The following is a 22139-nucleotide window of genomic DNA, read 5'->3' on the forward strand; positions in this document are numbered from 1 at the left end:
TCTTTCTAACGGCCCGTAACACCCAGCAGGACCCAGAACTCTCTCATCAGAATAAGAAATCTTATTGATTTGATAGTGCAGCATTTTCCAAATGCACTTTTTGGAAAGCTTGCTCTGGAGCAGCCATACATGAGCTTGAGTAAGTCACCACACGATTACATAGTGCGGGGTAGAGGGGTATAATGGCCCCAGCAATGAGCTGTGGAGCAGTAGAACTTGTGTTTTCTAGAGAGATGGAGTTCCTCACAATATTTTTGGAAGGAATTTGTCCCACAACAAATTATACACCATCGGCACCCGAGCTCACTTATGGTGGTTTAAGTGACCGCAATCAAATCCTCTCAACAATGTACAGATTTCTGTCATAAAGACTTCCCAGAAGAGAAGAAAGTGAGAGTTTTACTACTGCACCATTTAATAAACACACACACACACACACACACACACACACACACACACCAGGGTCTTGAACATTTTGATATTGCGTTGTCTCTTAAAAATTATTTTTATATGAAGTCCTTAAATAATCAGATAGTTTGTTAGTTTTATATCAGGTTTTATCACTTCCCAGGCTCTGTGTGTGTGTGTGTATGTGTGTGTGTGTGTGTGTGTGTAATTACCCTCATTCCTTAATGACTTAATATGACTAATTACGCACGTTTGACACCAGGCTTTAGATTCTGTGCTTTTTTCCTGCAGGACTCAATGCCAGTGACACTGATAATCTGCTTCTGTAAACAGGAGATAAAGGACCTGATTGAAAACTGTGAGCTTTAATTTATGAGTCAGTTTGTAATGCATCCCATTAATAAAGTTTTGTGCATTTATGGAGAACAGATTACAGGATATTGTGCCATAAACAATCTTAAAACACTGCTATACAGGTTATTAGTTGATAAACATTGCTTGGCTGTTGCTGTGTGGCCACTAAAGTGGTCACTAAGGTGGTCACTATGGAGTATTGGCTGAGTGGGCGCTGGGTGTTCCAAGTGGTTGCTATGGTATTTCATGTGGTAGCTAAGATGTCGCTAGCAGTGCTAAGGTGTCCGATGTGTTTTGTTTAGATTCTATGTGGCTACCACATGTGAGTTAGCTTTGTAACAAACAACCATCATTGTCATCGTACGCAGTAATGTTTAAGTTATCTCCCTCAGACATGCACACACACACACACACACACACACACACACACACACACACACACACATTACTCTCCTCTGCAAGCAGATGGCATGTATGATTCTTGTGAATGTGATGGAGGTCAGTGGGAGAAGGGTCATATACAAACCGGATTCCAAAAAAGTTGGGACACTCAACAAATTGTGAATAAAAACTGAATGCAATGATGTGGAGGCGCCAACATCTAATATTTTATTCAGAATAGAACACAAACCACAGATCAAAAGTTTAAACTGAGAGAATGTATCATTTTAAGGTAAAAATATGTTGTTTCAAATTTTCATGGCCTCTAACTGTTCAATCGTCTTGGGCCTTCTTTGTCGCACCTTCCTCTTTATGAGGCGCCAAATGTTCTCTACAGGTGAAAGATCTGGACTGCAGGCTGCCATTTCAGTCCCCGGATCCTTCTCCTACGGAGCCATGATGTTGTGATTGCTGCAGAGTGTGGTCTGGCATTATCTTGTTGAAAAATGCAGGGTCTTCCCTGAAAGAGATGACGTCTAGATGGGAGCATATGTTGTTCTAGAACCTGAACATAGTTCTCTGCATTAATGGTGCCTTTCCAGACACGCAAGCTGCCCATGCCACAAACACAACTCGGGTTATCCTTGTCCTCTCTGGTCCGGATGACATGGCGTCCCAGTGTTCCATAAAGAACTTCAAATCTGGCCCAGTGCAAACGTCTGAGCTTGTGGAGCTTGCTTAGAAATGGCTTCCTCTTTGCACTGTAGAGTTTCAGCTGGCGACGGCAGATGGCACGGTGGATTGTGTTCACTGACAGTGATTTCTGGAAGTATTCCTGAGCCCATTCTGTTATTTCCTTCACAGTGGCGTTCCTGTTTGAGGTGCAGTGACGTTTAAGGGCCCGGAGATCACAAGCATCCAGTAGAGTTTTACGGCCTTGACCCTTACGCACAGCAATTGTTCCAGATTCTCTGAATCTTTTGATGATGTTATGCACGGTTGATGATGATAACTTCTTCTTTGCTATTTGCTAAAGTATAAAGTCTTTGCTATTTTACGCTGGGTAACACCGTTCTGGTATCGCTGCACTATCTTTCTGCTCAACAATGGTGGAATTGGTGATCCTCTTACCATCTTGGCTTCAGAGAGACACTGACACTCTGAGAAGCTCTTTTTGTACCCAATCATGTTGTCAATTGACCTAATTAGTGTTAATTGGTCTTCCAGCTGTTCGTTATATGCTCCATTTCCTTTCTCCAGCCACTTATTGCTACTTGTCCCAACTTTTTTGGGATTTGTTGACACTGTGAAATTTTGAATCAACATATTTTTCCTTTAAAATGTTACATTTACTCAGATTAAACTTTTGATCTGTCATCTATGTTCTATTACGAATAAAATACTGACATTTGCCGTCTCCACATCATTGCATTCAGTTTTTATTCCGGTTTGTACAGACCTGCTGAGAATGAGTGAGGGACAGAGAAGGAAAGAAGGAAAGAAAGAAATACAAACAGAATATATTTTTTTATTTCGTAAAATGTTGTAAAAACAATAATCTTTGATTTATTTTTTGTCTTGAAGTTTCATTCAACTGAAAAAAGTATAAAAATTTCACTCACGAACATGACTGTAATTTGTCAATATAAAAAAATGTAGAAATTGATGGCAACCACACGCCCCAGAAGAGCTGGGACAAAGGCAAAATAAGAATGAAAAAGTTTATAGAATATTCCACAATAAGCTGGTGAATATAAAATTTATAAAAGGAGCATCCAACAATGGCTCAGTCTTTACAAGCGAAGAGTGGCCATGGCCATTCACATTGTGCAGAACCTGGTGAGAGGATTATCAAACAGTTCAAAAAGAACATTTCTCTGCAACAGACTGCAAAGTATTTATGCCTTTCACCATCAGCTGGACATAATATTTTGAAAAGGATTCATACATCTCCAGAGAAATGTCATTTTGTGTAAGGCAAGGCTGGAAACAACACCTGAATGAATATGACCTTCAAGCCCTCAGATGCTACTGCAGTAAGTATAACCATATCATCTCAAGAGCTCTTTGGAAAACTCTGGTTATTTAACCCAGTCTCCCAGGGCATTGAGAAATTGAGAAAACATACATTAATTTATTCAGAAGAGTGGCACGGTGGGTCCCGCTCCGGGTGACTGTCTGTGAGGAGTGTGGTGTGTTCTCCCTGTCTCTGTGTGGGTTTCCTCCGGGTGACTGTCTGTGAGGAGTGTGGTGTGTTCTCCCTGTGTCTGCGTGGGTTTCCTCTGGGTGACTGTCTGTGAGGAGTGTGGTGTGTTCTCCCTGTGTCTGTGTGGGTTTCCTCTGGGTGACTGTCTGTGAGGAGTGTGGTGTGTTCTCCCTGTGTCTGCGTGGGTTTCCTCTGGGTGACTGTCTGTGAGGAGTGTGGTGTGTTCTCTCTGTGTCTGCGTGGGTTTCCTCCGGGTGACTGTCTGTGAGGAGTGTGGTGTGTTCTCCCTGTGTCTGTATGGGTTTCCTCCGGGTGACTGTCTGTGAGGAGTGTGGTGTGTTCTCCCTGTGTCTGCGTGGGTTTCCTCCGAGTGACTGTCTGTGAGGAGTGTGGTGTGTTCTCTCTGTGTCTGCGTGGGTTTCCTCCGGGTGACTGTCTGTGAGGAGTGTGGGGTGTTCTCTCTGTGTCTGCGTGGGTTTCCTCCGGGTGACTGTCTGTGAGGAGTGTGGTGTGTTCTACCTGTGTCTGCATGGGTTTCCTCCGGGTGACTGTCTGTGAGGAGTGTGGGGTGTTCTCTCTGTGTCTGCATGGGTTTCCTCTGGGTGACTGTCTGTGAGGAGTGTGGTGTGTTCTCTCTGTGTCTGCGTGGGTTTCCTCCGGGTGACTGTCTGTGAGGAGTGTGGTGTGTTCTCCCTGTGTCTGCATGGGTTTCCTCCGGGTGACTGTCTGTGAGGAGTGTGGTGTGTTCTCCCTGTGTCTGCGTGGGTTTCCTCCGGGTGACTGTCTGTGAGTAGTGTGGTGTGTTCTACCTGTGTCTGCGTGGGTTTCCTCCGGGTGACTGTCTGTGAGGAGTGTGGTGTGTTCTCCCTGTGTCTGCGTGGGTTTCCTCCGGGTGACTGTCTGTGAGTAGTGTGGTGTGTTCTCCCTGTGTCTGCGTGGGTTTCCTCCGGGTGACTGTCTGTAAGGAGTGTGGTGTGTTCTCCCTGTGTCTGCGTGGGTTTCCTCTGGGTGCTCCGGTTTCCTCCCGGGGAAAGGCAACTCAAAAGTGTCCATAGGTGTGAGTGTGTGAGTGAATGTGTGAGTGTGTGTTGCCCTGTGAAGGACTGGGCGACACACTGATTTTGCAAAATTGATCACGAAACACAGATAAATGAACAAAGATCGAGAAGCTATAGGAACACTGATTCAGGAATGATCCAGGACCTGGAATCATGTTTCAGGATCATTATTCTCTGATTCTGATCTGAAGAAATATCAAACACTGGTCCAGAATCACTGATCTTGGGAAAGCTCCAATGCACAAACGCTTACCATGGAACATTTAAACTGATCCTGGAACACTGATTTGGGAACAGTTACCCAGGAACACGTTCCAGAAGCACTGGTCCAGGAGTGAAGGTATCAGTGTTCCAGATAAAACAACTGTGTGTGAGAGTTTCCTGTGCTCCTTTACAGTGTTTTTTTTTTTTATCTGGTGCAGCTAAGAAGCCATGAGGGTCTTATTCCAGACTAATCACCACTCTTTCACACAGCAGTTTCTGGCATTTATCACCACACCTCAGCCTCTCTCTCTCTCTCTGTCTCTGTGTGTGTGTGTGTGTGTGTTTATAACCGAAGTCATGACTCCATGTGTGTGTGTGTGTGTGTCGCTCTTTAGCAGAGTGTGTGAATAATAGAGTCTGATTTGTCCAGTGTGTGTGAATCAGTTCAGTGTGTAATTACTGCTGTAAACGAGAATAGAGTGTGATTGTGGCAGAGGAGCACCATCATCATCTTCATCACCATCATCATCATCTCAGTCTCTACATAGGGAGCACAGTGCCAGAGACCTATCATCGCACACACACACACACACACACACACACCTCTGCTGAGGTACAAACATATCTGAAAGTTACTGTGAATGTAAGAAAAAAGTGAAGCGATAATTAAACCCCAAATTTAATATAAACTTTTCTTCAAAAGAAACTCTATTAGTCACTGGACGGTTCAACGCTTGGAGCAGAACATTAATGCCCAATCCTGTCATATCCGCTAACACAGAACGTGATTGGCTAGCATTTAGCTGAAAAATGGTCATAGAACAAGGAGCATCTAGAAACAGGGGCCATTAATATTATAATTATTATTATTAGTCACCATGCCTAATGCTAAGCATGGGCTTCAGAGGCATAAAGACTAAGCGGTGGTACAGTGAGATTGTGTTTGACAGGATTCATAAACAATAAAATAATACCTCTCTTCTCTGTCTGTAGGTATGGGTTTGGTCTGATGGATGCTGCTGTAATGGTGCAGAAGGCAGTGAACTTTCAGTCCATCCCTGATCAGAGAATGTGTGTTCAAACAGTGACTCTTTGGCCTGCAAGGTAGGTTGTGTGTGTGTGTGTGTGTGTGTGTGTGTGTGTGTGTGTGTGTATATCAAAATGTTAAATCCCTGCTTCAGGACCCTTCCCTCTGGAGGAGAGGTGAGTGTGGCAGTTCAGTCAGGTGCCTGCAGGGGGAATCACAACGCGATTAATACACTGGAGCACGTACAGGTGAGTCACATTCACAATATATTAACTACAGTTACACCACGTGTCTCCATTCAAATGGAGGACTGTCTACATATTTATGGACACGCATTTCATTATATCACTGTGGTTCTGGACTTTCAGAACTTTGTCTTTTGTGATTTTAAAGCTATATATATTATATTCATAAACAGATTTTATGCTGAAATGTACGACAGCGGGGGAGGAAAAGTTGGGGTGTTGCATGTAATTATGTACAGGTGTGTGTGTGTGTGTGTGTGTGTGTGTGTGTGTGTGTGTGTGTGCGCGTGCATGTTTCATAAGTATGCGCAGATTTGATCAGACCACTTTGTGCTAAATGAGGCCTAAGGTCCTGTCAATCATCCTCCTACACTGAACACACACACAAATAAACACACTCTACAACTCCCACATATACACCTCCACACACACATTTCATTCCTACCCTTGCTGCATATTTTCCAGTTCATCTCAATGTAAATATAAACCTGAATGCTGTGTTCAATGCTGATAAAACACTGTAATGCAAATCAAATGCGAAGTTGGAAATTGTTGTTGATTAATATATTAACACTACTGAGTTAATGAATTAACTGCTGTTTTTTACAACAAACACACACACACATTTACTCACACAGGTGACACTGGATGTGAGCAGCGTGTGTCGTGGCGATCTGAGAGTGGAGCTGGTGTCTCCAGTCCAAACACTTTCAGTTCTGTTGGACACTCGGAAAAATGACAATTCGATGGCTGGACTTAAGAAGTGGACACTGATGACTGTTCAGAACTGGGGGGAAGATCCACAAGGAACATGGAAAGTAAACGTATGATTTCAAACCCACACAGACACACATCCACATACACACTTCTCATCTAGCATGTTGTCAGATATTAAGAGCATTAACAGAGTAACTGCATCTACTCTTATAGAGAGAGTCCAATTGTAATTACACTGGACATTAGAACAATGCTTTGAAGACTTGACTGCATTCAGCCACAAAAACACTCATGAGGTCTGGTGCTGGATCACAAGCTCCACTCTGACTCTTTTGGAAGATACTGGATGGAGCTCCATCAGTCTAGAAAATGTCGCCAGTGCTGGAGCTTTTACACACGTCCAGATTACACTTGGCATTGAGCACATTGACCTTAGGATCATGTGTCGGTGGTCCACAGTGTTTAATGTTGTTGCATAATTTCCTGTAAAGATGTTCACAGTGGGTAAACCTTGAAATAGCTGCAATTACTCATTAGAAGGGTGTCTACAAACTTTTGGGCATTTGAGCATTGCACATTAATTAATAGATAGATTACGCTCGGTTTAGGAGGAAGACAAAAACAGAAAGAAAGATATGAGAAAAGAATGATTGCAAGCTGGCTTTGAAGATGAAAGACTCGCGTGCACACGCTCACACACACACACACACACACGTATACACCATCTCCTACAGAATTACTGTCTCCTTTGTGGCCAATTACACACCGTCTGTAAAAGCACAAGCAGCAGAGTCATTAACAGACAAACACACACACACACACACACGCATTTACACATTCACAAACAATGCACATGTACATGGACAAAAGAGAATCAAAACCTCAAACCTGCCTCAGAAATGATCATCACACATAATAAACACTGATCACGCACAAGTCAGGGCCCTGCCCACACACATACACACACACACACACACAAACACACATTCACGCCAAACACCAGCCTCCAACCGTCTGACACACGCAAAACAACCACTGTATTCTACAAATAATACCCTACATTATTCTACAGTGTGTCTGAGAGGAAAGAAATGACTGCTGCTTGTAGGTGGCTGGAGTTAAACTCGTCTGTAAGTGTTCATTCACTGTTTGAATTCCCACAGAAACTCATGTGTAACTCGAGCTGTTTAGTTTTGTAGCACTCTCGCTCTGTGTTTACTTTCATGCAGTTAGCGCTCAGTTTAGAGTGAGTTTCTTCTACAGCAAAAATAAGTCACCATTACCCCCCTATGGAGCAGGTATAGAGCAACATCCTCATCTTGGTTCTTGCTTCGAGCAGCAGCAGCACCTTCAGGCCGCATATGAATTATTTCTTGCTGTAATAAAAACAGTGGAGCAGCAGGTAGTGTCTCGGTCACAGCTCCAGGGTCTCTGAGGTGGGTCTGTTCTCTCTGTGTCTGCGTGGGTTTCCTCCGGGTGACTGTCTGTGAGGAGTGTGGTGTGTTCTCCCTGTGTTTGCGTGGATTTCCTCCGGGTGACTGTCTGTGAGGGGTGTGGTGTGTTCTCCCTGTGTTTGCGTGGGTTTCCTCCGGGTGACTGTGAGGGGTGTGGTGTGTTCTCCCTGTGTCTGCGTGGGTTTCCTCCAGGTGACTGTCTGTGAGGAGTGTGGTGTGTTCTCCCTGTGTTTGCGTGGGTTTCCTCCGGGTGACTGTCTGTGAGGGGTGTGGTGTGTTCTCCCTGTGTTTGCGTGGGTTTCCTCCGGGTGACTGTGAGGGGTGTGGTGTGTTCTCCCTGTGTCTGCGTGGGTTTCCTCCAGGTGACTGTCGGTGAGGAGTGTGGTGTGTTCTCCCTGTGTCTGTGTGGGTTTCCTCTGGGTGACTGTTTGTGAGGAGTGTGGTGTGTTCTCCCTGTGTCTGCGTGGGTTTCCTCCGGGTGACTGTTGGTGAGGAGTGTGGTAGGTTCTCCCTGTGTCTGTGTGGGTTTCCTCCGGGTGACTATGTGTGAGGAGTGTGGTGTGGTCTCCGTGTCTGCGTGGGTTTCTTCCGGGTGACTGTCTGTGAGGAGTGTGGTGTGTTCTCCCTGTGTCTGTGTGGGTTTCCTCCGGGTGACTGCCTGTGAGGAGTGTGGTGTGTTCTCCCTGTGTCTGTGTGGGTTTCCTCTGGGTGACTGTCGGTGAGGAGTGTGGTGTGTTCTCCCTGTGTCTGTGTGGGTTTTCTCTGGGTGACTGTCTGTGAGGAGTGTGGTGTGTTCTCCCTGTGTCTGCGTGGGTTTCCTCCGGGTGACTGTCTGTGAGGAGTGTGGTGTGTTCTCCCTGTGTTTGCGTGGGTTTCCTCCGGGTGACTGTCTGTGAGGAGTGTGGTGTGTTCTCCCTGTGTCTGCGTGGGTTTCCTCCGGGTGACTGTCTGTGAGGAGTGTGGTGTGTTCTCCCTGTGTTTGCGTGGGTTTCCTCCGGGTGACTGTCTGTGAGGGGTGTGGTGTGTTCTCCCTGTGTTTGCGTGGGTTTCCTCCGGGTGACTGTGAGGGGTGTGGTGTGTTCTCCCTGTGTCTGCGTGGGTTTCCTCCAGGTGACTGTCTGTGAGGAGTGTGGTGTGGTCTCCCTGTGTCTGCGTGGGTTTCTTCCGGGTGACTGTCTGTCAGGAGTGTGGTGTGTTCTCCCTGTTTCTGTGTGGGTTTCCTCCGGGTGACTGTCTGTGAGGAGTGTGGTGTGTTCTCCCTGTGTCTGTGTGGGTTTCCTCTGGGTGACTGTCGGTGAGGAGTGTGGTGTGTTCTCCCTGTGTCTGTGTGGGTTTCCTCTGGGTGACTGTCTGTGAGGAGTGTGGTGTGTTCTCCCTGTGTCTGCGTGGGTTTCCTCCGGGTGACTGTTGGTGAGGAGTGTGGTAGGTTCTCCCTGTGTCTGTGTGGGTTTCCTCCGGGTGACTGTCTGTGAGGAGTGTGGTGTGGTCTCCCTGTGTCTGCGTGGGTTTCTTCCGGGTGACTGTCTGTGAGGAGTGTGGTGTGTTCTCCCTGTGTTTGCGTGGGTTTCCTCCGGGTGACTGTCTGTGAGGAGTGTGGTGTGTTCTCCCTGTGTCTGCGTGGGTTTCCTCCGGGTGACTGTCTGTGAGGAGTGTGGTGTGTTCTCCCTGTGTTTGCGTGGGTTTCCTCCGGGTGACTGTCTGTGAGGGGTGTGGTGTGTTCTCCCTGTGTTTGCGTGGGTTTCCTCCGGGTGACTGTGAGGGGTGTGGTGTGTTCTCCCTGTGTCTGCGTGGGTTTCCTCCAGGTGACTGTCTGTGAGGAGTGTGGTGTGGTCTCCCTGTGTCTGCGTGGGTTTCTTCCGGGTGACTGTCTGTCAGGAGTGTGGTGTGTTCTCCCTGTGTCTGTGTGGGTTTCCTCCGGGTGACTGTCTGTGAGGAGTGTGGTGTGTTCTCCCTGTGTCTGTGTGGGTTTCCTCTGGGTGACTGTCGGTGAGGAGTGTGGTGTGTTCTCCCTGTGTCTGTGTGGGTTTCCTCTGGGTGACTGTCTGTGAGGAGTGTGGTGTGTTCTCCCTGTGTCTGCGTGGGTTTCCTCCGGGTGACTGTTGGTGAGGAGTGTGGTGTGTTCTCCCTGTGTCTGTGTGGGTTTCCTCCGGGTGACTGTCTGTGAGGAGTGTGGTGTGTTCTCCCTGTGTCTGTGTGGGTTTCCTCTGGGTGACTGTCGGTGAGGAGTGTGGTGTGTTCTCCCTGTGTCTGTGTGGGTTTCCTCCGGGTGACTGTCTGTGAGGAGTGTGGTGTGTTCTCCCTGTGTCTGTGTGGGTTTCCTCTGGGTGACTGTCTGTGAGGAGTGTGGTGTGTTCTCCCTGTGTCTGCGTGGGTGTCCTCCAGGTGACTGTCTGTGAGGAGTGTGGTGTGTTCTCCCTGTGTCTGCGTGGGTTTCTTCCGGGTGACTGTCTGTGAGGAGTGTGGTGTGTTCTCCCTGTGTCTGCGTGGGTTTCCTCTGGGTGACTGTCTGTGAGGAGTGTGGTGTGTTCTCCCTGTGTCTGCGTGGGTTTCCTCTGGGTGACTGTCTGTGAGGAGTGTGGTGTGTTCTCCCTGTGTCTGCGTGGCTTTCCTCCCACACTACATAAACACACGTTGGTAGGTGGATTGGAGACTCAAAAGTGTCCATAGACGTGAGTGTGTGAGTGAATGTGTGTCGCCCTATGAAGGACTGGCATCCCCTCCAGGGTGTATTCCTGCCTTGCGCCCAATGACAATGAAGGAATGAATGTTATAATTCAGTGAAATCATGAAGAGTAGTGTTTTTTTTTACTGTGGATGTGTGATTGTTTATTGGTGTAGAGTGTCTATATTGGAGAGTGTATGGTAGTTGTGTAGTGAATGAATGATCTAGGGATTTTGGCCTGAAGCCAGTGTCACACATAGTCCCCTGCTGTCCTACATATGTACACACAGCATGAGCACTGGCACAGAGTCTCTCTCTCTCTCTCTCTCTCTCTCTCTCTCTCTCTCTCTCTCTCTGTGTGTGTGTGTGTGTGTCTGTCACCGTCATATTGCTAGTCCTGCCACAGTTTTCTGTCCTTCTACCAATGTTGATGTTCCCTCCATTTTGGGGTGACATTTCTTAGGTATCTGGATTTCATAATACTTATTAAATACATTTACAATGGGCACAAATGCCTATTTGCTTGGCACAAGTATAAAACAGAGGGTAAGACAATAAAATAAAAAACAAACAAACAATACCTAATAACAAGGTGTTGATCTACAGGGGTCTTATGAATATATTTGAATGTATTATGGCATGTGACGTCATACCTCACAGCCGTTAGATGGTTGTTACATCTATTGTTAATGTGTAATAACACAGATATTTTAGATGCTCTATATAAAGTGAGATCAAGTGTCCTGTTGTATTTGGTGGAGTTTCTTAGTGGTTTGTTTTTTGAGAGACATTCAGCAGCGAATAGAAAAGAAAGTGGGTGCAATGAAGACTAAATTTAATTTTGCAGATGTGTGCTGTTAAGGGAAGTTATTGACTCTGATGTGAAGTGAGGATAGAGAGAGAGAGAGAGAGAGAGAGACTTCGCCTGGTGATGCTACAAACACTATTGATCCACTGCTGGTGGTGTCCAACAGTTTATTTACCAACAACAAATCGATGCTGCCCTCCTCTGTGGGACATTATACTCTGACCAAGAATCTCTGTATCCTGCCTGTTAAACCAAACACATCTAGAACCTTTTCTATCCTGCCTGTTAATCCAAACACATCTAGAACCTTCTTTATCCTGCCATGTTAATCCAAACACATCTAGAACCTTCTTTATCCTGCCATGTGAAACCAAACACGTCTAGAACTCTCTCTGTTCTGCCGTGTTAAACCAAACACGTCTAGAACCTTTTCTATCCTGCCTGTTAATCCAAACACATCTAGAACCTTCTTTATCTTGCCATGTTAAACCAAACACGTCTAGAACTCTCTCTGTTCTGCCATGTTAAACCAAACACGTCTAGAACTCTCTCTGTTCTGCCGTGTTAAACCAAACACGTCTAGAACCTTTTCTATCCTGCCTGTTAATCCAAACACATCTAGAACCTTCTTTATCTTGCCATGTTAAACCAAACACGTCTAGAACTCTCTCTGTTCTGCCATGTTAAACCAAACACGTCTAGAACTCTCTCTGTTCTGCCATGTTAAACCAAACACGTCTAGAACTCTCTCTGTTCTGTCTTGTTAAACCAAACACATCTAGAACCTTTTCTATCCTGCCTGTTAAACCAAACACATCTAGAATCCTCTCTATCCTGCCGTGTTAAACCAAACACATCTAGAACTCTCTCTGTTCTGCCATGTTAAACCAAACACGTCTAGAACTCTGTCTATTCTGCCGTGTTTAACCAAACACGTCTAGAACTCTCTAGAACTCTCTCTATTCTGCCATGTTAAACCAAACATGTCTAGAACTCTCTCTATTCTGCCGTGTTAAACCAAACACATCTAGAACCTTCTTTATCCTGCCATGTGAAACCAAACACGTCTAGAACTCTCTCTGTTCTGCCGTGTTAAACCAAACACGTCTAGAACCTTTTCTATCCTGCCTGTTAATCCAAACACATCTAGAACCTTCTTTATCTTGCCATGTTAAACCAAACACGTCTAGAACTCTCTCTGTTCTGCCATGTTAAACCAAACACGTCTAGAACTCTCTCTGTTCTGCCATGTTAAACCAAACACGTCTAGAACTCTCTCTGTTCTGTCTTGTTAAACCAAACACATCTAGAACCTTTTCTATCCTGCCTGTTAAACCAAACACATCTAGAATCCTCTCTATCCTGCCGTGTTAAACCAAACACATCTAGAACTCTCTCTGTTCTGCCATGTTAAACCAAACACGTCTAGAACTCTGTCTATTCTGCCGTGTTTAACCAAACACGTCTAGAACTCTCTAGAACTCTCTCTATTCTGCCATGTTAAACCAAACATGTCTAGAACTCTCTCTATTCTGCCGTGTTAAACCAAACACATCTAGAACCTTCTTTATCCTGCCATGTGAAACCAAACACGTCTAGAACTCTCTCTGTTCTGCCGTGTTAAACCAAACACGTCTAGAACCTTTTCTATCCTGCCTGTTAATCCAAACACATCTAGAACCTTCTTTATCCTGCCATGTTAAACCAAACACGTCTAGAACTCTCTCTGTTCTGCCATGTTAAACCAAACACGTCTAGAACTCTCTCTGTTCTGCCATGTTAAACCAAACACATCTAGAACTCTCTCTGTTCTGCCATGTTAAACCAAACACGTCTAGAACTCTGTCTATTCTGCCGTGTTTAACCAAACACGTCTAGAACTCTCTAGAACTCTCTCTATTCTGCCATGTTAAACCAAACATGTCTAGAACTCTCTCTATTCTGCCGTGTTAAACCAAACACATCTAGAACCTTCTTTATCCTGCCATGTGAAACCAAACACGTCTAGAACTCTCTCTGTTCTGTCTTGTTAAACCAAACACATCTAGAACCTTTTCTATCCTGCCTGTTAAACCAAACACATCTAGAATCCTCTCTATCCTGCCGTGTTAAACCAAACACATCTAGAACTCTCTCTGTTCTGCCATGTTAAACCAAACACGTCTAGAACTCTGTCTATTCTGCCGTGTTTAACCAAACACGTCTAGAACTCTCTAGAACTCTCTCTATTCTGCCATGTTAAACCAAACATGTCTAGAACTCTCTCTATTCTGCCGTGTTAAACCAAACACATCTAGAACCTTCTTTATCCTGCCATGTGAAACCAAACACGTCTAGAACTCTCTCTGTTCTGCCGTGTTAAACCAAACACGTCTAGAACCTTTTCTATCCTGCCTGTTAATCCAAACACATCTAGAACCTTCTTTATCTTGCCATGTTAAACCAAACACGTCTAGAACTCTCTCTGTTCTGCCATGTTAAACCAAACACGTCTAGAACTCTCTCTGTTCTGCCATGTTAAACCAAACACGTCTAGAACTCTCTCTGTTCTGTCTTGTTAAACCAAACACATCTAGAACCTTTTCTATCCTGCCTGTTAAACCAAACACATCTAGAATCCTCTCTATCCTGCCGTGTTAAACCAAACACATCTAGAACTCTCTCTGTTCTGCCATGTTAAACCAAACACGTCTAGAACTCTGTCTATTCTGCCGTGTTTAACCAAACACGTCTAGAACTCTCTAGAACTCTCTCTATTCTGCCATGTTAAACCAAACATGTCTAGAACTCTCTCTATTCTGCCGTGTTAAACCAAACACATCTAGAACCTTCTTTATCCTGCCATGTGAAACCAAACACGTCTAGAACTCTCTCTGTTCTGCCGTGTTAAACCAAACACGTCTAGAACCTTTTCTATCCTGCCTGTTAATCCAAACACATCTAGAACCTTCTTTATCCTGCCATGTTAAACCAAACACGTCTAGAACTCTCTCTGTTCTGCCATGTTAAACCAAACACGTCTAGAACTCTCTCTGTTCTGCCATGTTAAACCAAACACATCTAGAACTCTCTCTGTTCTGCCATGTTAAACCAAACACGTCTAGAACTCTGTCTATTCTGCCGTGTTTAACCAAACACGTCTAGAACTCTCTAGAACTCTCTCTATTCTGCCATGTTAAACCAAACATGTCTAGAACTCTCTCTATTCTGCCGTGTTAAACCAAACACATCTAGAACCTTCTTTATCCTGCCATGTGAAACCAAACACGTCTAGAACTCTCTCTGTTCTGCCGTGTTAAACCAAACACGTCTAGAACCTTTTCTATCCTGCCTGTTAATCCAAACACATCTAGAACCTTCTTTATCCTGCCATGTTAAACCAAACACGTCTAGAACTCTCTCTGTTCTGTCTTGTTAAACCAAACACGTCTAGAACTCTCTCTGTTCTGTCTTGTTAAACCAAACACATCTAGAACCTTTTCTATCCTGCCTGTTAAACCAAACACATCTAGAATCCTCTCTATCCTGCCGTGTTAAACCAAACACATCTAGAACTCTCTCTGTTCTGCCATGTTAAACCAAACACGTCTAGAACTCTGTCTATTCTGCCGTGTTTAACCAAACACGTCTAGAACTCTCTAGAACTCTCTCTATTCTGCCATGTGAAACCAAACACGTCTAGAACTCTTTCTGTTCTGCCGTGTTAAACCAAACACATCTAGAACTCTCTCTGTTCTGCCATGTTAAACCAAACACGTCTAGAACTCTGTCTATTCTGCCGTGTTTAACCAAACACGTCTAGAACTCTCTAGAACTCTCTCTATTCTGCCATGTGAAACCAAACACGTCTAGAACTCTCTCTGTTCTGCCGTGTTAAACCAAACACGTCTAGAACCTTTTCTATCCTGCCTGTTAATCCAAACACATCTAGAACCTTCTTTATCCTGCCATGTTAAACCAAACACGTCTAAAACTCTCTCTGTTCTGCCATGTTAAACCAAACACGTCTAGAACTCTTCTGTTCTGCCATGTTAAACCAAACACGTCTAGAACTCTCTCTGTTCTGTCTTGTTAAACCAAACACATCTAGAACCTTTTCTATCCTGCCTGTTAAACCAAACACATCTAGAATCCTCTCTATCCTGCCGTGTTAAACCAAACACATCTAGAACTCTCTCTGTTCTGCCATGTTAAACCAAACACGTCTAGAACTCTGTCTATTCTGCCGTGTTTAACCAAACACGTCTAGAACTCTCTAGAACCCTCTCTATTCTGCCATGTTAAACCAAACATGTCTAGAACTCTCTCTATTCTGCCATGTTAATCCAAACACATCTAGAACCTTCTTTATCCTGCCATGTGAAACCAAACACGTCTAGAACTCTCTCTGTTCTGCCGTGTTAAACCAAACACGTCTAGAACCTTTTCTATCCTGCCTGTTAATCCAAACACATCTAGAACCTTCTTTATCCTGCCATGTTAAACCAAACACGTCTAGAACTCTCTCTGTTCTGCCATGTTAAACCAAACACGTCTAGAACTCTCTCTGTTCTGCCATGTTAAACCAAACACGTCTAGAACTCTCTCTGTTCTGTCTTGTTAAACCAAACACATCTAGAACCTTTTCTATCCTGCCTGTTAAACCAAACACATCTAGAATCCTCTCTATCCTGCCGTGTTAAACCAAACACATCTAGAACTCTCTCTGTTCTGCCATGTTAAACCAAACACGTCTAGAACTCTGTCTATTCTGCCGTGTTTAACCAAACACGTCTAGAACTCTCTAGAACTCTCTCTATTCTGCCATGTTAAACCAAACATGTCTAGAACTCTCTCTATTCTGCCGTGTTAAACCAAACACATCTAGAACCCTCTCTATCCTGCCGTGTTACACCAAACACATCTAGAACTCTCTCTGTTCTGCCATGTTAAACCAAACACATCTAGAACTCTGTCTATTCTGCCTTCTTTAACCAAACATGTCTAGAACTCTCTAGAACTCTCTCTATTCTGCCATGTTAAACCAAACATGTCTAGAACTCTCTCTATTCTGCCTTCTTTAACCAAACACGTCTAGATCCCTCTCCATTCTGCTGTGTTAAACCAAACACGTCTAGAACTCTCTCTATTCTGCCGTGTTAAACCAAACACGTCTAGAACTCTCTCTATTCTGCCGTGTTAAACCAAACACGTCTAGAACTCTCTCTATTCTGCCGTGTTAAACCAAACATGTCTAGAACCCTCTCCATTCTGCAGTGTTCAGTAAAGTTTGTTTGTGTTCCAGAATTAATTGTCCAACCCCAGTAACTGACCATGCTGCTGCTGTCCTGACTGAATGAAAATAAAGCCTCACAGCAGCAACCGAACACACTTTCAGAAGAAATGTCAGATGAGAAGGTGTTCACAGACGTTTGACTATATTGTCTGTGTGTGTGTGTGTGTGTGTGTGCAGGTAAAGGATCATAAAGGGACGGCTGCTGGCTGTAGACGAAACAACAGTGAAGAAGCAGCTGGAGCCATAATCAGCATCACACTCACACTCTACGGCACCTACAGCAACACCACAACTAACCACGGTAGCACACACACACACACACACACACACACACACACACACACACACACACACACACACACAGAAAATATAACTTGACCTTACACTTATATAATAATTAATATTTTATAATATTTTATTTAATAGTTTACATTTTGGGGACAGAATAATTGTCCACGATGTGAGGGTGTACAGATTGTGGTCTTGATATGTCTGGACCACACACACACACACATACACACACACACACACACACACACACACTTTGCTTTACACTCACACTATCACCATTTCTTCTTTCAATCTTGAACCCATTTTACTCCATCCCCTTTACTGATACCCCCCCCCCCATCTCTCTCTCTCTCTCTCTCTCTCTCTCTCTCTCTCTCTCTTTTTTTTTTTTTCTTTCTGTATCTCCCCCCCCCCCCTGTTGAGGAGCAATTACCTCTCAATTTCTAAGTGTTGGATGTGCATCATTGTCTGCTGCAATTTAGCTGCCGTCTCCAGCTGAATGCCTCCATTCACTATTACTCTCTCTCTCTCTCTCTCTCTCTCTCTCTCTCTCTCTCTCTCTCTCTCTCTTTATTTCTCTCTCTCTCTCTCCATTAGAGCAAGCTGCACTTTCAGAGCTTGTTGTCTTGGCTTTTTTTTCTTCGTTGCACACTCATTTAAAAAAAAAAAAAAGAAAAGAAAGAAAGAAAGAAAGAAAGAAAGCAAGCAATTAAATCTGGACAAAGCGGCCAAGGAGAGGACTGTGGCCCCCTAACACCACCAACCTGTTCCTTAACTGAGTTTAGCTGGTCTCACTTTCTCTGACTGTCTCTTTCTCCTCTTTCTCAGTTTCTTGTGCTCTTGTTCTCTCTCCTCCTTTCTCCGCTTGATAAGGTTCTTGGCCCTTGCACTACGCTGCCTTGTAGGCTGTTGATATTTACTCTCCCTCTCGCTCCCTCTCTCTCTCTCTGTTTTCATTGCACACCCCGTTCCTCCTCTCAGCAACCCCTAAACAGATCAGTTAAGCTTAATGTACTTTACTGGCACTAACAGACAAGTGAGCTTAGATATATTAGATAAAAAACATTATACACGCATAATTCCTAATTATATTTTCATAGCTCCTCATGGAACTGGTTTGGAACTCATTTCCTTACTCCATCACTCACTCACTCACTCACTCGCTCACTCACACACTCACTCACTTCCTTACTCCATCACTCATTCACTCACTCCCTCCCTCACTCCCTCATTCACTCACTCACTCACTCACTCACTCACTCACTCCCTGACGCACTCACTCTCTCCCTCACTAACTCACTCACTCACTCTCTCACTATCTCACTCACTCCCTCAATCCCTTACTCCATCAGTCACTCACTCACTCACTCCATCACTCCCTCATGTACTCATGTTTAGGATCTGCTATGACAGATTCATAAACAATTATTCAATATCATTCAAGCTGCATTAAAGGGAGTGCAGATCTGACCACGCTGAATAACAAACAAACTCGTCGTCCGATTCATTAAAGGATCACTAGGTAAGATTTGGTATTTTTTCTCCTGGGCTCCCCCTAGAGTTGCAGAGTGTAATTCTCTTTTACAGCCAAGGGTAGAGCAGGGAGGAGGGAGGTAGGAGGTGGTTTCCTACCCTCCCCCAGAAGTCACAGAGTGCAGTTTCTGCAGTGCTAAGCCCAGTGTAGCCATGACAGAGGCTCTATTCTCCCCATTACAGCTCAGTGAAGCATCACAATGATTTTGAAGCTGTAATTGTAAGTTACGAATACTTCATAGTGTTCCTTTTAAACATTCTTATGGCATGGAAACAAGCAGATGATCGTTGATGGTGGGATATTAGAAGTGTATGGGGTCTGTATATGACTGACTCAGCAGACATGATCACTGGGACAATTTGACTGAACAGTTCCAGTTCTCAGGTGAAATCTAGTAGAAATATGGGTCACACACATTTATAATTGATTGTGGCTCATGATCATTGTGGCAAGATTATACAGACAACAATGAAAAATTCTTTCTCTCTCCCTTTGTCTCTCTCTCTCTCTTTCTCTCTCTCTCTCTCTCCCTCACTCTCTCTCTCTCTCTCTCTCTCTCTCTCTCTCTCCCTTTCTCTCTCTCCCTTTCTCTCTCTCTCTCTCTCTCTCTCTCTCTCTCTCTCTCTCTCTCTCTCTCCCTCTCCCTCTCCCTCTCTCAGATGCTCCTCTTAGTGGGTTTATCTCTCTGGGCAAGTTCCATACTCTCCCTCCTGAGAGAGTGAGTGTGAGGAATCGTTTCCCACCGCATGATCTCATCCACTACGCTTTCAAACTTGAGCAGGAAAACCAGATCAGAGCAGAGGATATACCCCTCAAACAACACAGAGAGGTACACAAACACACACACACACACACTCATCCAGAAAAAGAATATGCCACTTAAACATCAACGCAGAGATGTACACAAACACACACTGCTCTTCGGTTTAGAACTGGCTCATTGAGTTACAGCCGAGGACCTAAAAGCTTTTCATTAATACTGGAACATTGCTGTGAGGATTGAATTGCATTTAGCCACATAAACATTAGTGAGGTGAGGAGCAGATGTTGAAAGATTAGTTCTGGATCACAAACACCACTCCAACTCATCCCAAAAATATTGGATAGAGCTCCATCACTCCAAAGAACCCAGTTCCCCTGCAACAAAGCCCAGAAATGTATGTCGTTACCCCTGTAGCCCACACTTGGCACTGGTCCTGGTGACCTGTAGAGAATCTTGTGTCTCGTACTCACACATACACACACACACACACACACACACACACACACACACACACACACACACTCAGATCCAATAATTCATTGATGGCTGCCTAATTTCCTATGGATTTTAATTTCCTCTGAACAAATCTGCATTGATCAGAGTGAGAGACACAGAGTCTCAGTCAGCTGGAGGATGGTGGAGGAGTTTTATTACAGCCATGAAATACACACACACACACACACACACACACACACACACACACACACACCTGATCTGATCTATGATCTGAGTTCTCTGATACAGAAATGTCTGTGAAAGGTAATACACTCAGCAGAAGTATAGATTTAAAACTTTACTAAACTTCTTATAGACAATGTACAGCCAAAACCTCCTCGTGCCACACGTCCTCAGAAATAAAGGGCATTCACTTGTAGCCACAACAGTCTCTGCTCTTCTGAGAATATTTAAACTCAAAACTGGAACATTTCGGTGAGTATTCAATGGCAGTCAGCCTCATGACCCTTAGTGAGGTCAGGTACGGATTTTGGACGATTATTTCTGGATCACAACTCCAACAGGTCCCAGAGTTGTTGGCTGGGGAAAAGGTTTGGGAACCACTGCAATAGCAGCACACGTTCAACACTGAGGCCAAAAAAATTAAACAACTTTTTAAATAATCAGAAATTACATTGATAATATTTTCAGAGTAGTCTGATACTCGATTGGGAGGCAAATATTTATAGTCTCTGCCAATTACACAATACTCAAATCTGCAGACTACAGGCCAACAGTCACAGACTCAGTCTCAGCTAGACTGAGAATCAGGGCTAAAAAAAAACATGTACTGTAACCTTGCTTTTACCTTCAGAAACCAGAGACACAGGATTTGTCCAGTGCAGATTTCAGCTTGAAGGACCTGGATAATACTGATGGAAAGAGTATCGAATCTCACCTTCACAAGCTGTGGAATACTCTGAGAAACTCAGTGAAGATGGACCAAAACAATACACTAACTCAAGTTAACTTCCAACAGGTACGGCTTCAAAGGGTGTGTGTGTGTGTGTGATTAATTTGTAAGGCTTAGAAAACATGCTGCTGGAAACAAAAGAGCTATGTAATGTCCGCATGGTCCAGGCTGTCATTCTGACTCATTGTAATACACTACAGGAAGTATAGAGGGCGATATGATCTTCTGTTGTGTCCATTGTCATTCATTTTTTATTCATTCATTCATCTTCTGTAACAGCTTCATCCTGATTGGTGGATTGCAGTCATAGACAACAATGTCATACAGTGGCATACAGTAATGGCTACATTTGACATGTTTTATATGTTTATTTTGTTGAACTGTTGCTCTAAGTGTTTAATCTAAAACAGTTTTTTCTTCTGTGTTTCCATCCCAAGCGTAAACCTGCTGATTTGTTTTCTCAGGTTGGAGTCCGAGTTCCGCGCCAGGTCTCAGCACATGTCCAAAAAATAAAAAGGTCATCGGCGACGAGGAAAGATATGGGGTGATACCGGTTGCTGTTTCACTGAGAGACTATTCCTGGAGCCCACCGTAAAATGAGGATAAAGACCCACTTCATTTTTATTTAATAGAAATTAATAAACTGTAAACGTGCAGTAACACTGAAGTCCTCAAGACCTCACTTCTTTCACTTAAACCTGAGCTTTACTTTACTTACTAAATTTGTACATTACACAGCAGCGTGGAGGCACCACAATGCAAAGTGCTATTAAGTTCTTGCAAATTAAAAAAATATATATTGATGTAAAGTTTAAAAATTAAAGGAGCAATAAGTAGAATTTTTACTTCTGAGCTATAAATAAAGAGAATAAAGCTTCTGTTTTGATTATTCCTGGTTCGGCATTGCAGAAACTACACTGTGTAACCCTATGTTTCAAGGAGGGTAGGAAACCATCCCCACTCCCTCCTCCTTCTCCTTGAAATTAGGAATTGCTGTAAAATGCACTCTGAATTACACTCTGTAACAGTAGGGGGAGCCCAGGAGCAATATACCAAATCATATAGTGTTCCTTTAAGTACCTTAGTCAAAATATAACAAGCACATTCTCCCATTCACACTGAAGCTAGGACTATCAAAGGTTTCACGTCTTCAGGGCAGGCAGTAAGAACAGAGTGTGTTAACAGAGCAAACATGGAGCATGGAAAGCATAGACAGGTAATAATGACGAATAAGCATTTTTACATTCATTCATTCATTCATTTGTTAACATCATCAGGGTAGCAATGTTCCTGGAGCCTGAGTGCAAGGCACACGCCCTCGTCAGAGTGCCAGTCCATTGCAGG

General features: G+C 44.1%; 1 protein-coding gene across 1 annotated transcript in view; it reads left to right on the forward strand.

The window, feature by feature from the left end:
- Nucleotides 1–21397, forward strand: part of LOC136675353 (neuroendocrine convertase 1-like) — a 31510-nt gene extending 10113 nt beyond the window's left edge. Inside the window, exons 2-8 of the mRNA XM_066651857.1 lie at nt 5605–5715; nt 5793–5886; nt 6522–6707; nt 16977–17100; nt 19284–19453; nt 20697–20861; nt 21260–21397. Coding sequence (XP_066507954.1) covers nt 5605–5715; nt 5793–5886; nt 6522–6707; nt 16977–17100; nt 19284–19453; nt 20697–20861; nt 21260–21343 — 934 coding nt within the window. The 3' untranslated portion in view covers nt 21344–21397. The remainder of the gene's footprint in view (nt 1–5604; nt 5716–5792; nt 5887–6521; nt 6708–16976; nt 17101–19283; nt 19454–20696; nt 20862–21259) is intronic.
- Nucleotides 21398–22139: the final 742 nt, after the last annotated feature.

The sequence above is a fragment of the Hoplias malabaricus genome, chromosome X1, assembly GCF_029633855.1.
Source record: "Hoplias malabaricus isolate fHopMal1 chromosome X1, fHopMal1.hap1, whole genome shotgun sequence".
Classification (NCBI taxonomy): Eukaryota; Metazoa; Chordata; class Actinopteri; order Characiformes; family Erythrinidae; genus Hoplias; species Hoplias malabaricus.